Source organism: Malaclemys terrapin, chromosome 2 (genome assembly GCF_027887155.1).
Source record: "Malaclemys terrapin pileata isolate rMalTer1 chromosome 2, rMalTer1.hap1, whole genome shotgun sequence".
Taxonomy (NCBI): Eukaryota; Metazoa; Chordata; order Testudines; family Emydidae; genus Malaclemys; species Malaclemys terrapin.
In genome coordinates, this window is record NC_071506.1 from 86,188,657 (window position 1) to 86,205,342 (window position 16,686).

The 16,686-nt window shown below is 41.9% G+C and overlaps 2 protein-coding genes across 6 annotated transcripts in view; one reads left to right on the top strand and one right to left on the bottom strand.

The window, feature by feature from the left end:
• The window catches only part of ARHGAP28 (Rho GTPase activating protein 28), a 167,266-nt gene extending 155,472 nt beyond the window's left edge, over positions 1-11,794 (top strand). For all 5 annotated transcript variants that reach the window (XM_054017582.1, XM_054017581.1, XM_054017578.1 and 2 more), the window contains 3 exons: positions 1,935-2,059; positions 4,887-4,951; positions 6,866-11,794. In XM_054017582.1, the coding sequence (XP_053873557.1) occupies positions 1,935-2,059; positions 4,887-4,951; positions 6,866-6,957 (282 nt within the window). In that variant the 3' untranslated portion in view covers positions 6,958-11,794. The remainder of the gene's footprint in view (positions 1-1,934; positions 2,060-4,886; positions 4,952-6,865) is intronic.
• A 754-nt stretch (positions 11,795-12,548) lies between these two features.
• The window catches only part of LAMA1 (laminin subunit alpha 1), a 146,972-nt gene continuing 142,834 nt past the window's right edge, over positions 12,549-16,686 (bottom strand). The window contains exon 63 of the mRNA XM_054020536.1: positions 12,549-13,877. Coding sequence (XP_053876511.1) covers positions 13,717-13,877 — 161 coding nt within the window. The 3' untranslated portion in view covers positions 12,549-13,716. The remainder of the gene's footprint in view (positions 13,878-16,686) is intronic.

The window sequence follows — 16,686 nt, forward strand, 5'->3', positions numbered from 1 at the left end:
GCTACCTACAGTACCTCCATCGTCATCTTCCTCGTTCCCCGAACTGTCTTCCCTGTGTGTTTCTCCAGTGAGAGAGTCATAGCACACGGTTGGGGTAGTGGTGGCTGCACCCCCTAGGATCGCATGCAGCTCCGCGTAGTAGCGGCAAGTTTGCGGCTCTGCCCCGGACCTTCCGTTTGCTTCTCTGGCTTTGTGGTAGGCTTGCCGTAGCTCCTTAATTTTCACGCGGCACTGCTGTGTGTCCCTGTTATGGCCTCGGTCCTTCATGGCCTTGGAGATCTTTTCTAATACTTTTCCATTTCTTTTACTGCTACGGAGTTCAGCTATCACTGCTTCATCTCCCCATATGGCGAGCAGATCTCGTACCTCCCATTCGGTCCATGCTGGAGCTCTTTTGCGATCCTGGGAGGACTCCATGACGGTTACCTGTGCTGATGAGCTCTGCGTGGTCACCTGTGCTCTCCACGCTGGGCAAACAGGAAATGAAATTCAAACCTTCGCGGGTCTTTTCCTGTCTACCTGGTCAGTGCATCTGAGTTGAGAGCGCTGTCCAGAGCGGTCACAATGAAGCACTGTGGGATAGCTCCCGGAGGCCAATAACATCGAATTCCGTCCACACTACCCCAATTCCGACCCGCAAAGGCCGGTTTTATCGCTAATCCCCTCGTCGGAGGTGGTGTAAAGAAACCGGTTTAAAGGGCCCTTTAAGTCGAAAGAAAGGGCCTCGTTGTGTGGACGTGTCCAGGCTTAATTCGGTTTAACGCTGCTAAAGTCGACCTAAACCCGTAGTGTAGACCAGGCCTCAGGGTGGTATTAACTAGATTAGAATTGGGAAGCAAGCCTTACTAATTGATTTATCCTGCCATTAACCATAGAAGAATGAGTAAACTTCTATAGTGATGGTCTGAACTCTGTACAAGGTCATATATCAATTAAGAGGAACCATATGGGATTTTATTATTTTGCTGTGTATAAACTTGGATCTTGTTGAGGTTGTAGAGAGGGCAAAGAGTGAACTCAGTGTCCTTGCCTGTGGGGAATTTCTTCTTTAGAAAGAAAGAAAAGATATTTTCAAGTATATAATATAGTTTTTAAACAATTGCCTGTCCACTGGTTCGTGCTAAAGGGATCCCAGTTAACATCTGGACTTATTTCTGACTGCAATTAAAAATCAGGGATTGTAGTATATTCCATATGTATTTACATAAAACATGGCACGGTGTTTGATTTTTTGGTGTCATTAGTCCCCATTCCTTCTACATACAAATTTTACTAAACCAGGGCTCAGAGCCAGGACCCCGTAGGGGATAAAGGGTCCAAACCTGAGTCAAGCTGGAACCCAGTGTTCAAGTCCTATTGCTTTTGCAGTGTAGACACAGTCCCACTGAACTTGTGCTCTAGGAATCTACCAAAAGTATCCCTCAGTCCCATGGGGTCAATTTTCTTGTCCTCTGGACAGTAAAGATTGGTGTTTTCCCATGCTGCACCACGAATAAAGAGCTAGAGCAGCCATGTTGTAGCAGGGCACTAGGAAGTCTGGGATATGGATGTAAATGCTGGAGACCCAGACTGGGAACCAGGTTTCAAGATTTCCAAACCTGGGGTTACAAATGAGTGTAGACAATCAAGCCCTAGGCTAACACACTCTACTAACTCTGGGCTTACGCTGCAGTGTGGCAGCTAAACTGCATAACCTTTATGTACTACCTTGTTAGATAAAATTTATAACTATGTGTTTATATGAAATATATGATTTGTAGCTCATAGATTTATTGCTCTAATGATTCAGGCAGTCCATGTCATTGATTTTTAAAAGTAAACTTGAAAGTGCTTGAAGAACTGCCCCTGAGCTGAGCTATGACAATATATAACTAAACTTACTCCGTTGAATATTGACATGAGAGAACTGTCATTTTTTAACCCTGTGTCTGCAGACTCACATACCCGAGGGGGTGATAAGAGTTTATGCTCCACTGCATTCAAAAGTTTCTATGGCAATTCAACTGAACAGTCAAACAAAAGCCAGAGACATCCTGGCTCGATTTCACTGTGAAAACAGGTGGGTAAAAGCAGGAGGACATCAGAACATTTTATTTTTCCGGAGTAATATCTTCACAGTCATTAAAGAATAGGCTTTTCAGAGGCCCCATTATGTTATTAGAATGCTTTTTTTTACACTGGCAACAGTAATTATGGTAATGTTGGTCCGTAAAAAAATTCTAATGTTTGATTTCTGCTCTTCGAATTCTACTTAATAACTGGCACCTATACAGAATCAGTGTGGCTTCTGTTATGCCTGTGCTGAAACATATATTTTTCTAGGCTTTCTCCAGTTATAAGCTGGAAAGATCATCTTAAATCTGAATGCAACCGTTAATGCTTTTGTTATTTGTGTAAATGAATACCAATCTTAGTATTTGTGACGGGTTGGATCACAGAAACCCCCTTGGGAGCTGCCACCCGATGTGCAAAGACTACCTCTGCTCCGGTTTTCCCTGCCAGCTCAGGACTCCAGCACCCTGTCTTGCTGAGCCAGACACTCCCGTCTGCTCCAACACAGACCCAGGGTCTGAATCACGTGTCCCAGAGCTGCAAGTTTACCTGAAAACAGCTCACAGAAGTGTGCTTGTCTTTAACACTCAGATGCCCAACTCCCAATGGGGTCGAAACCCAAATAAATCCGTTTTACCCTGTATAAAGCTTATGCAGGGCAAACTCATAAATTGTTTGCCCCCTATAACACTGATAGAGAGATATGCACAGTTGTTTGCTCCCCCAGGTATTAATACATATTCTGAGTAAATTGCTAAATAAAAAGTGATTTTATTAAATACAGAAAATAGGATTTAAGAGGTCCCAAGTGGTAACAGACAGAACAAAGTAAGTCGCCAAGCAAAATAAAATAAAATGCGCAAATCCATGTCTAATCAAACTAAATACAGATAATCTCACCCTCAGAGATGCTTCAGTAAGCTTTTTCTCAGACTGGACACCTTCCAGGCCTGGGCACAATTCTTTCCCCTGGTACAGCTCTTGTTCCAGCTCAGGTGATAGCTAGGGGATTCTTCATGATGGCTCCCCTCCCCCTTTGTTCTCTTCCACCCCTTTATATATATCTTTTGCATAAGGCGGGAACCCTTTGTCCCTCTGGGTTTCCACCCGCCCTCACTGGAAAAGCACCAGGTTAAAGATGGATTCCAGTTCAGGTGACATGATCACATGTCACTGCAAGACTTCATTGCCCACTTGCCAGCACACACATATACAGGAAGACTAACAGGTAAACACAGCCATTTGCAGACAATTGTCCTGGTTAATGGGAGTCATCAAGATTCCAAACCATCATTAATGCCCACACTTTACATAATTACAATAGGCCCTCAGAGTTATGTTTTATATTTCTAGTTTTAGATACAAGAGTGGCACATTTCTACAGATAGGATGATCACACTCAGTAGATGGTGAGCTTTGTAATAATACCTTACAAGAGACCTTTTGCATGAACCATATCCTAGTTACATTATATTCACTTATTATCATGTTTTTATAAAACCATATAGATTGCACAACGTCACAATATTTATAAGAGGTAGAGCAAGAGGAAGTCTGCTAGCCCTATTCTGAAAGTCCTTTAGCAAAGTCCTTTGGTGCTATTACATAGTTCTGTTCTTAAAATAAATCTGGCGTAAATTGCCTGCAGTAATCCTTTGTTGTATTGATGATACGCGTTCACTAGTTATAGCTAGCACAACAACTTCTACAACTACAGTTCTAAGATGATAACAACCCTCTCCATCATAATCATGTGAAATGGCAATTGTCCTTGTTACTCTGTTGATATATTAAGACTTCTAAAACTAATCATAGAAATAGAATGCAAAATAAGAGATCAATTGGATGTGTGCATTCCATTGCCTTCAATGGCACTTATGCACATATATCTGAGGGCAGAATTGGCCAAAAGGCTTTATGTAGAAGAAAAAAATAAACTAAAATAGTAGTATATTCTGTGTTCTGCCATCGTTTTAATGCATTTGTTGTTCCAAACAACATTTTTATTTTCCAGAGTCTTTTTAAAACCACTTTTAAGAACAGAATAACTATAGCACCAGCCTGGCATACTATATACCACCAGTCACAGATAAACTAGTTCCACACTAATTTACACCCCATATAATCCTATTGAGTTTAGTGGAAATTTAACAAGGTAAAAATTGGTGCAGAGCCTGGCCTTTTATAGGCCAGTGGCTCTCAACCCTTCCAGAGTGCTCTATCCCTTTCAGGAGTCTGAGCTGTCTTGCGTACCCCAAGTTTCACCTCACTTAAAAACGACTTGCTTACAAAACCAAATATAAAAATACAAAGGTGTCACAGCCCACTGTTACTGAAATATTGCTTACTTTCTCATTTGTACCATATAATTGTAAAATAAATCAATTGGAATATAAATATTGTACTTACATTTCAATGTATAGTATATAGAGCATTATAAAGAAGTGATTCTCTGTATGAAATTTTAGTTGTACTGACTTTGCTAATACTTTTTACGTAGCCTGTTGTAAAACTAGGCAAATATCTAGATGAGCTGAAACTTGATGTACCCCCTAGCAGACCACTCTGTACCCCCAGTGGTACACATACCCCTGATTGAGAACACTGTTATAGGCTATAGTTAATTCTGCTACTATAATATACTTCCCATTCTGCAGACAATATTCTATAGTGCTGAATGAGGTATAAATGCTTACATTGAGTACATAAATTTGTCACTACTGAAACAAGATCTATAGAATTCCTTGTTTGAAAATGACCATTATACCATAAACAATGTATGCAATCACAGTAATACTATAAAAGACTAAAACTCAATTTCTTCTGCATGATAGCCATGCATCGTCAAAGAACACGGAAGTCCAGATCCAACGTTTATATGAAATTGGAGGAAACATAGGTAAACATTATTCTTAAAATTCAATTCTAAATTTCTTAATTCTTTTGAAATAACTCCATTTGTTTGATATCTTTACAGAGTAGAATCTTCTATACTGCAGTCCATCTGCCGAATGAAGGGCAAGATATAGGGTCTGATCAAAGCCCGGTTGTCAATGGAAAGATTCCTGTTGACTTCAAGGGCTTCAGAGAAGGTTCAGTGACCAAGTTCAGCTTATAACAACCTGATAAAGACATTGCCGCAGGACCCCTAGTCAATGTCTGTGTTCCTGCCAAGTTCACCTGACCTTTTCTTACTTTTCTCACACCTTCTTCATGCCTTCTCCCATGTAATCCCAATAGTTAGAGCACCCTTCTCCTTGCTTGCCAGCAAATTCCACCCCCACATTTAAATATTTTCTCAACTCTCATTTCTCCCTTGATGCCTTTCAGTGAGACCCTCCCCAAAGCTTGAGATAGAAATGCAGTGGCTGGGAGGAATTCAACAACTCCCTGTGTGCCTATGTTTATTTAGATTGTAAGTTCCTTGGGGCAGACCTATATCCATGTTCTGTATTGTGCTGAGCAACCTTTAGAATAAATATGATAGTAACAATGCATTGAAATTAAATGTGATCTTACCCAAAAGGCCAAGAAACAAAGCTTTTAATTCAATATTATACAATTACGTTGTTTTCCTTTCTCCCTTCTTACTAAAGATTATTTTGGACTATGTTTTAAATCTCTGCTTAGGCAGTTCGTACCCAGATGGGAGTATATCTGCACCATAGAGTTTCTTTTTAATCAATGCCAGTAAGAAACAATATATACATATAGAGATAAGAAGGAAGGTTATTGGTTATAATCCTAAGCTGAGAGATTCATGCAGAGTAAGGACACCTACAATTATGTTCATGACAACAATATGGTCACTGTTTATAGTGAAGCCACAATGCTGGTGCCTTGAGTGTATAACTAAATGGAGTACAAGGAATTTTCCAGGAGCACCAGCAAGTGTCAGTAGCTTGATCATTAATTAGAAACAATGTAGAGCAGATTTGCAGAAACATCCTTTTCTGCATTATGATAAAGCAGAGACACTGCCCGCCAGCACAGCAAAGGTTAAAGAGAGCCTTTGGGCCCAGCTAGCCCCGCCCCATTAGACCTGCAGCCAGTGCCAGGCCTGGAGAGGGAGAAAAGAAGAGTGTAGCTCAGTTCAGGGCTGACTGAGGAAGAGGCAGAAGCTAGCTGCCTCCCAATCTGAGGGGAAAGAACACTGGCCTGCCAGCCAAGGCAGCCAGCGGAGAGTAAGCACTGTCTCCTCAGCCAAGGAAGACTGCAAAGGAGACCTAGGAGCCTCCAGCACCTGAGGTAACTGAGTGAGTGATCCCCAGAGACATTGTGGGGCTTGCTCTCACCAACATGCAGATGCCTCACCCAGGGAAGCCTGGGACTGTGGCAAGGCACCACCCAAAAGAGGACCTACAGAAAGGAAGCTGCCCAGCAAACTGGACTAGAGGGGCCACGCCCCAAACTGAACAGATTGATAGCAAGTAACCCAGGACAGTGGATTTTGACTCCCTGCTGGGAGCCTTCCCCCCCCACCTTCCATTCAGGAGTTGATGTACACAGGACCATGGGCTGGGACCTGGTGGAGAGGGTGGACCTGGGTTCCCCTACTCCCCTGGCCTTAAAGACTGTGTCTCTTCAACCAAGCAATAGGGCTGAGAGCTACGTGCTCTAGCCCCTAGGCCACCCAGCCCTCCAAGCCACCTGTTACGTGCACATTCAAGTTGGAATGTGCACACACAAAACCTGACTTGCTTCTGTGCAGTTTGGAAACTTGCTCAAGCACACTTCTGAAAATCTAGGTCTGTTGGATTTATCAGCATACCGAGAACAACGTATGAACAATTACTCTTCATTTTTGTTTCAGGACTGCATTGTTTGGACCCAGATGCATATATGTTAGATGTTTACCGTGCAAATCCTCAAGCAGAATGGGTGATAAAACCAAAATCAAGTTGAAGCTTACAAAGATATCACACCTCAGTGATTTGGAAAAAAGCCAAAAAGATGGCAATGATGCCTTCCAGCTCAAGAAGACCTGGCCACAGATGAAACCAAAGCATTTGTTATTTTATATATATTCCTCCCAACGTACTTTACCATTGAGCCTTTCCATATACCGAATAGGTCTTGAGAGCTGTTACTCCAATTTATGGAACATTATACAATGGTGACTCTCACATGGATTATATTTGTGCCAGTTGTTCAATAGACGTGAAGGAGGAAGGAACAGAGGTACTTAGACACAACCTGTGGAATAGAGTATTTTTTTTCACTTCTTGACTTGATGCTGAGAAAACACATTTTTATAAACAGATAACACAATGACATCCAAGAATGTAGTGAATACTACCAACTGCAAGGTAATGCAAAGGAATCACCATGGTATGCAAGAAGGGAAACACATCTATTAAACATGGACTATGGAAGCTGGACTGACAGCCGTGCCAAAATGTGTTTATGTGATAAACTCGAACCCTTCTGTCAAAAGCAAACCAGTTTATAATGTAAAATGTACATTGTTACAATATTTGTGCCGCTGACTCACTCCTCATTAGTAGCTGATACGGAGGAGAACGAACTACTGTGTAAAGACAAACATACTGTTTATGTATGTTGTACTGTATATGTTACTACTATCAGCCTTCTGATACATCTTTCTCCAGTGTTGACCACGTACCAATCTATTTGTAGCACCACTGCCTCACAAATTAAACAATACATCCTCCCTCCCTCCTTCCCTCCTGTATACACACATGTAAAAGTGATGGGGCTCTGAGACAGACACTAGTCTTCCCCTGACTAGTTTTCACTGACTAGTCATGGGTTTAAAATGTTTTCTGCATAATTATCTTAATATGTGTGCTGAATGTCTTAAAGGGGCCATTTACAGACATTACCCTTTCTCCAAAACCTAGTATTTTCTAATTTTTAGATTAATTGTTTTTCCTTGGTCTATTTTAGTTTAATGTGTAAGGTAGTTTTTAGTCTTGTCAGCAGTGTTCAGAAGAAAGATCATGTCTGACAATTGTGTACTGAGGCACGCGTTTTAGGTTTTTCCTCTTCATAGAGATGGAGAAGAAGAAGAGTTAGAGTGGTAGACTTTAAGGTCAGAAGGGACCATCATGATCGTCTAGTCTGACCTCCTGCACAACGCAGGCTGCAGAATCTCACCCACCCACTCCTGTAATAAACCCCCAACCTATATCTGAGCTATTGAAATCCTCAAATCATGGTTTAAAGACTTCAAGGTTCAGAGAATCCTCCAGCAAGCGACCCATGCCCCACGCTGCAGAGGAAGGCAAAAAATCCCCAGGGCCTCTGCCAATCTGCCCTAGAGGAAAATTCCTTCCTGACCCCAAATATGGCGATCAGCTAAACCCTGAGCATGTGGGTAAGACTCACCAGCCAGACACCCAGGAAAGAATTCTCTGTAGTAACTCAGATCCCACCCCATCTAACATCCCATCACAGGCCATTGGGCATATTTACTGCTAATAATCAAAGATCAATTATTGCCAAAATTAGGCTATCCCATTATACTATCCCCTCCATAATCTTATCAAGCTTAGTCTTGAAGCCAGATGTGTCTTTTGCCCCCACTACTCCCTGTGGAAGGCTGTTCCAGATGACAAGTAGGATTTATTATTATTTAACATTGCTATTTTGGTAGTGCCTAAAGGCCACAGGCAGGTTGGCCCCCCACTGTGCTAGGCACTGTACAAACAAGTAATAAATAGCAGACCCTGCTGCAAATTGCGTACAGTTTAAAATATGAGATTTAATAGGTCAAGACAAACAAACAGGCTGGATGGGGTTGGGGAGCCAGTATAACATATTTATTTACTAGAATATGCCCAATTCTTAGCCAGTCAGTAGCAGTGCTCACAGCTTTTCAGCTGGCTAGGCATGATCAGGCTGTACCCTACTGCATGCATAGACATATGCTTGCACATTTGCTAAGAAGAGATGTGGTGATGCTCTAGCAATCAAGAATTTATTTCTCAAGCTGCAAAAACAGGAAGTTCTAGATCCTTCAAATTTAACAAGGGATATTTCTGCCATTGGCATATTTACTGTATGATAAATTCATCTGTGGTATGACCACCACGTCAGTGTTTTTTCTTCTTCGTGAATTGGCCACAGGAATATGGAGAGAAATAATCCTTCATTCATGAGGTAGCAATGGATAACTGTTACGAACTGTGGCCCACAAATAAATGTGAAGTACTTTATCTTGATGAAAGAGCGTGTAGCTTGTGATGGTTTGCTACATCTGTGTAATTACTATTGTTATATATTTTGAAACCTTACTCTAGGTTTTAGATTACTCTATATCTTGCCCTCCACTACACCCATGCCACCTTATTGGTGGTACTTAGTAAGCAAAGCCAACCTATGGCATATGGAATATTTCACTGTTTGAGTTGAGCATATAGGGGGCAGAATTTGGTTTCCTGTCTTCAAGCTACAGGTAGGATAAAATTTAACAACAACATTGGGTACCCTCACCTAAATTTTGCAAAATTGCTTTCCTTCAGCTCCAGGGCATAATATGAATCTCTGCCCAATTCTAGCTAGGCTAGTTCTAGCACAGCTGTAATAAAAACAATATATTTCTTGTTTTCACAACTCTTTATTCACGTGTATATGAGAGATGTAGGCCAGTGGTTTGCAACAAGACTAATAGCTCAAATGTTCTAGTACAGATTCTTACACTGGTTCCTTCTGTGGTCAAGTCACTTAATCCCTCTGCCCCCATGGTCTTAACTATAAAATAGGGCTAATAATACTCTTCTCAGGGGGGTAGCATAAGAATTAGTTAAGGTCAAATTCTGCTCTCAGATATGTGCATGCAGCCCCTGTGAGCAGAACAGGAGTTGTAAACATATCTTATAAAAGGATAAATAGCTCCTAGGGATTTTATGTGCAAAATCCTTTGTACTTATATACTGCTCTTCCCATTCAAAGTAATATTATATTTATTACCATTGAAAGGGTTTCTATGATTTCACAGAAATCCTGCACATCTGATAAATAATTTAAAATGTAGGACCCAAGATAACATTTTCTGAAGTATATTCAAACACATTTAACTTCTCCACCTTGTCCCCAAGCATTCAGACTGTAACTTAGGCCTTGGCTACACTTACCAGCTAGTTCGACGGCTGGAAATTGAAGTTCTGGGTTCGACTTATCGCGTCTAGTCTGGACGCGATAAGTCGAACCCGGAAGTGCTTGCCGTCGACTGCGGTACTCCAGCTCGGCGAGAGGAGTACCGCGGAGTCGACGGGGGAGCCTGCCTGCCGAGTGTGGACCAAGGTAAGTTCGAACTAAGGTACTTCGACTTCAGCTACGTTATTCATGTAGCTGAAGTTGCGTACCTTAGTTCGAATTAGGGGGGTAGTGTAGACCAAGCCTTACTCTGTACGTTTTGGACTCTCAAATGTAGATTCCACTGGAAATCTTGCTAAAATAAATACTGCTATACATTACACATGAAGGAAGGCTGCTTGGAATACCTTAGCCACTTCCCCTCTTTGCATAGGGACAGAGGAAAGCCAAATTTGATTTAAGTAAATTCATCCTTTGATACTGGAATGATTACTTTTTTAATTAAAACTGTCACTTTAATCCTTGCATAGCACATAAGTATAAGCAGTTGGAATAGACTCTACGAACAGTATACAGACTGGTAATATAGGGCCAAAATCTTGCTGTCATTGAATTAAAAATTAAAATTCCTATTGACATGAAGGAGAGAAGGAACTAATTACCTAAGTCATATTTATTGAAAGTTGGTGTTGTTACTTATGTTACAAGTTTTACATTGGCCACATTGGCTAACAGGAAAATAAATATTACAGCCAAAATGTTCAAACATGTGGTCTTGACATTAGGCCTACCAGTTTGAAAAGGTTGGCTTAGGTTTTTGGATTTCTGCTTCCGTTAGCAGCAGTTCCATTCGAAGTTGTTACATGTTGGTGTGTTAGGTAACAGAATTGTGCAGTGAAATATTAATAAGGGCCTGAACATGTTTAGGAGTAGAACCTATTCAACAACCTCCAGAGATGCCTTAAGTGTTTACATGCTCCATGGGCTGCAAAAAGATCATTTTCTACATCAACACACTAGCTATAGGCATGTAAGAAGTAGTTATTAGAAACATATTGGAACAATCCCACTCCTTTTCATATTGCTAATGTCTTTATAATGTGTATATACACTGTAAACTACCTCAGTGCATTTACCAGGAAAAATATTCTGGCTTAGAAGCATTTTATTCCAAAAGCTTCCTTAGTAGTAGCATTGCCTACTTCTACTTGCCTCGCAGCCTTTGATGTTGCTGCGTTAACAATGTTTCCCTTCAGTGGGCAAGATCTGGAAATCAGCCAGTTTTAAAAAACAGGATGACGTATTTCTTGCTAAGAAAGAAATTGTACGCCAGACATGTTGCCTCACTCTTTGATCTTATATCTGGTCAGATTCAAAACAACTGTAGTGAATCATGAGAGGTTTGAATGTTAGGTAAGAGATCAGTTTTTAGAAACCCTAACTGTTTCAGATTTTTTTTTTTTTTTGGCAGTTTTCCATAATAGGTCATTCCCTTGGAAAATAATATGATGCCATTAGGTGAATCAAATGTTTGTATGTATATTTTTCCTTACCTCTCCTTGTTAGAATGTTGACTGTTTTGTTACAATAAATTCCATTCTCTGAATAGTAGTGTATTTGTAATGTAGAACATGTACATTGTATTTTATCCATGACAAAAATAAAAACAATGTAAACTAACCCTCTCAGAAAAATTCTCACTGCATTTTTAATACATGGTTACCTGGGAAATGGGTGATTCAGGATTTTGGGAAACGAGTCAATTTTATTTTAAAAGCAGCCCTTTTGTGAGGGCACTTAGAGAACTACATGGACAAATTTAGTACGATAATAAAGGGCATGATTCTGCCACCCTTTCTAAAGTACAGAAATATTCTACTCCAGGGGTCGGCAACCTTTGCCACATGGCCTATCAGGGTAATCCCCTGGCGGGCCACGAGACATTTTGTTTATGTTGACCATCCATAGGCACAGCCCCCCGCAGTTCCCAGTGGCTGCAGTTCGCCATTCCCGGCCAGTGGGAGCTGCAGGAAGTGGCACGGGCCACCGGGACATGCTGGCCACTGCTTCCCGCAGCTCCTATTGGCCGGGAATGGTGAACCACAGCCACTGAGAGCTGCAGGGGGAGCCATGCCCACAGACGGTCAATCTAAACAAAATGTCTCACGGCCTGCCAGCAGTTGCCAAAGGTTGCCGACTCTTGCTCTGCTCCACAACTGTCCCATTGGACTACCTAGGGAGTAAGATTATTGCTAACAGGCTGAAATCCTGGCCTCACTGGCCATTGACTTCAGTAGAGTCAGGCTTTCACCAACTTTTAAATAAATGGCAGAATTAGGCCCAAAATGAATAAGGAGAAATCCAAACAAAATGTTAGAAGGCAAACAAAGATTTTTTTTTTAAACAATACAAAGGAGAGTTACATAATAAAGAAGCTTGCATATCTACAGTAGATCCATGGTTGAGAGCAAAGCCCATGATCCTGGGAATCACAAGTCATTACCATCTGATGACTGTTCAGTGATCTAGTCAGTGAAATGAATTGGTTCTCTCTGCTTAGGTTAGTGTGAATAGGTATCCCAAAAACATCAGCTTAGGTCCCATTGCTTCAACACATAAGCAAAGTATTGAATGCAGGCAGAGGAAAATGCACTAGGCAAACCATAGGTGTGAGAGGGCCACTCAAAAAATGCAGACTTACTCAGCAGCCTAAGATCTGCAGAGTTGCAAGGCACCAGATGGACCCCCAACCCCAACACTGGCTTCCAAAGGAAATAGCTGCTGTGCTGTTCAATGTGGATTAGTATTCAACACCATTGCCTGAAATGCAGAACCTAGTCTCTGTTCCCTTTGGCATGGGAAATGAGGTGTCTGGTTTACCATGCACAGTATGGTGCACGTTTCTCCACACCATGCAGTTGCTGCCTGTGCACCGACTGACCATGTGACATTTCAGCCAATCTGTAACTCCCCTTCTATACTGACTAAGGGATGGCAGGAACCTTAAATGTTTGGTATTGAGCAAAATGGAATGGAATAAAAGCTAACAGAGAAAACAAATATGAAAGAGAAAACATAAATAGAAGGATTCCAGTCATCTGTTAAGTCGCACTCTATATACTAGCATTATTTGCTTTATATCGTCACAATTATGCCATTAGCTTCCTGTGCCTTCTGCTGGATGACTGTATCTTCTTGTGTATTGCACGTCATAGTAGCTGGTTCTTTTCTTACAATTAAAATGTACAACTACTACACCACATGGAATAATACAATGAATATTGGTCCAAATTTATTTTTATTATAAAAGACCAATATAAAATACAACGAAATACTGTCAAGCAAACAGAACACGCCTTGTAAACACTGATTAATAAAGTTTCCAAAAAAGAAAAATACCCAATTAATGCTGTTAACATTTTAGCAGAGGTATTGGTTGTATAAAACGGTTTTAGTTAAAAAATATAAGCACAGAACTTCTTCTAAAACATATTTGTCCTGAGTTGGAAAGTAACAGACCCCTGGGGTTCTCATAAAAAAAAAATCACCTCTTCATTAAGAAATTTAAAAACCCATCTCGATCCGAAAATCCTTCTCTGAAGTTTAGTGCTCAGCCCCAGGGCACGAATGAGGAAACACGCCACGCAGGTCAAAGGCTTGACTGAAGTCATAGGATTCTACCTGTTGGCCCTTAATCAGCTTAAGGTTTCTCAAACACCCATGAAACGAGCTCTTGCTTGTCAGACAATTTTGCTTCAAATCAGCTGAAAAAGAAAATATGAAATACCTAGAATCTGCTTCTATTGGAAGGGGACGGAAGCTGCATGTGAAGAATGATGCAAGTGCCAGGCTTAGAAGTTATTAATAAAAATCATTGGACATAAAAATAGGGCCAGCAGAGCACCAGATTCCCCCAGCATCAGTGGGAGTTGAGGATGCTCAGACAACTCAGGAAGTGCTCTTTGCTTGCATGCTCAGGCTTATAGTTTTCAAAAACTGCCACATGGTTTGCACCAGCCAAACTAGACGGGCAATCCAATCAGCAGTAGGAGAAAGAAACCACCTCAGCCCGCGGGAAGGGAGGCGATAGCCATGCCACAATCACTATTACAGAACAAGCTGGTTTGGAGCCCAGTATATCTTCTACCAGGACATTGCAGCTGCTAGATCTGCATAACCTTGTCCTCCTTGGCCTTAGTCACTCCCCCAGTCCATCCCTTCATGCTGAACTACATGGAACTGTTTACAGAGATCAGCTCTATTGCATGATGCAAGAGGTGAAACAGTGCACTGAATGCTTACTGCAGCACTATGGTGGGTGAATTTCTCCCTTCTCTGCACCTATGATACATATTTCCAAGAGGAATGTTGCTAGAGGAACAATTACTATTGCATTAGCACCATTTAAACAAACACAACCCCCATAAAACCTTCCATGGAATCCTAGGAGATCAAGCAGTAGCCATGTTTGATGGAGTCATTCATTAATAGCTGTAAACTATCTTGAGCTCCAACACACATGGTTCTGTACAAGTGCAAAGTATTATTCCTAAAGCTTTCCAAATGCTTAAAAATCATATTTGCTCTGTAGATTTCATCAATCGAAACTCTTCATAACAAATAGGCCTAGTGACGTTACACTCCCTATTCTTTATGGAAATATGCTTATGATATGGATATGGCATAACATATACTTTGTGTAAGATGGCTCATGTAAGATATCATTGGAAAGGTTATGATTTACTGAATGTGATTATCCAGTTCGTATTCCCGTCTCATTTCTGTATCTGAAGTTAGGAATATTGACCATGTATCTATATTTCAGATGTGCTACTTTGGGTGTCACGCACAACTAGCCCTTCGGTACAACAATGCAAAGCCAGACAGGGCTGATGGCCCATCAGCAAGACAACAAAGGACTGTGGAAGAGTTTAGTCTTCCTGTGGACGCTCAAGATAGCCTACAAGTATTGGCTGCTACGACCCTGCCCGGAGACATGTGACTGATCCACCTGGAGGGGAGGGATAGCTCAGTGCTTTGAGCATTGGCCTGATAAATTCAGGGTTGTGAGTTCAATCCTTGAGGGGGAGCCATTTAGAGATCTGGGGCAAAACTATCTGGGGATTGGTCCTGCTTTGAGCAGGAAGGTGGACTAGATTATCTCCTGAGGTCCCTTCCAGTCCTGATATTCTATGATTCTATGGTACTGGAACCCCCCCAATCCCTGTTGGAATGCCAGTGTTTTTCCAATGGACGACAAAGGGGTCCAACCTGTCACAGGCCTATCTGTTCTAATAATAACTACTGTTTCAGAGATCAATTTACGTGGGCATTTCCCACTTTGTTTAATAATTCATCATCGTCTGACATCTATTCAGGCTCAATAGAAGTATAAGGTATTAAAAAGCTACAAATAAATATATTCACCCTGCTTGCAAAGTAGCCAATTTTCTGATGTTACAAATGTAATCTTTTTAATGGATAAATTCAATGCAAAATTTGGCCTAACCCAAATTATGGCCTACAGTACAGTTTAATCTTAAAAGCACTAAACTCTATTTTTCTTGGCATTATAATTTAATGGCAATAAATATTTATATGAAAAAGGAAATTGTGCAGAGCAAATGAGACTTAGAGATAAATTTACACCCGGTGTCTATCTTGGCCTGTAGAAACAGTCCCTCACAGACGCAAGTATGACCACCTCAGTTCCAACTGTAAAGGTGTCACGGTCTTGTAAGGGCAACTCCTAACTCACTACATCTAACACATTCTTGTCATAGTATTTATCTATCAAAAATGTCATGTAAGGGGGGGGGAGGAGGGGAGGCAGGGGCTCCCTACCAGGCTCTGCATCCCTGCAGCTCCTAGGCAGCGGAGGGACACAAGCGCTGGCTGCTGCAGCTCCCATTGGCCAGGAACTGCAGCCAATGGGAGCTGCGGGGGCGGGGCCTGTGGGCACAGGCAGTGCGGAGCTCCCCCGGCCTCTCCGCCACCTAGAAGCTGCAGGGTCATGCCAGTGGGAGCCCTCCACCCCAAGGTAAGGGCCTCCAACCCCCTGCCCCTAGCCCTGAGCCCCCTCCCACACACCCAAACTGCTGCTGCTGGCCCAGGGGCTGCCCCCGCTCAGGCAGCCCCTGAGCCAGCACCAGCAGCTGCAGAAGTCATGAAGGTCACGGAAAGTCATGGAATCTGTGACTTCTGTGACAGACGCGCAGCCTTAATCATAAGCACTGTGAGATTTACATGCGGGTGTAATGCAAGAGTTGCATGTGTGTATTAAAAATACGTTTAAACCAAGTAACCAGGCAGAGTTGATAAACAAGTTTGTCTCAGTGCTGTAACATTAAGCAAAGTGTGAATGCTGGTGTGTAACCTAGTGTGTACACTGTCTCTTTGGAGGCAGCAGACTTGGTAATTACTGTGAGTGTCCAGTGAAGGGGCTGGATACCAAGGAGGAGCATTCTTCAAGGGGGCTCGGGCTCTGGGGTGTACCAAGCTTTACCTGCAAGGCAAAGGAAGGGCTGGCAGACTCCTGAGAAATCTGTCTGGGGTGCCTAACAAATGGGAATT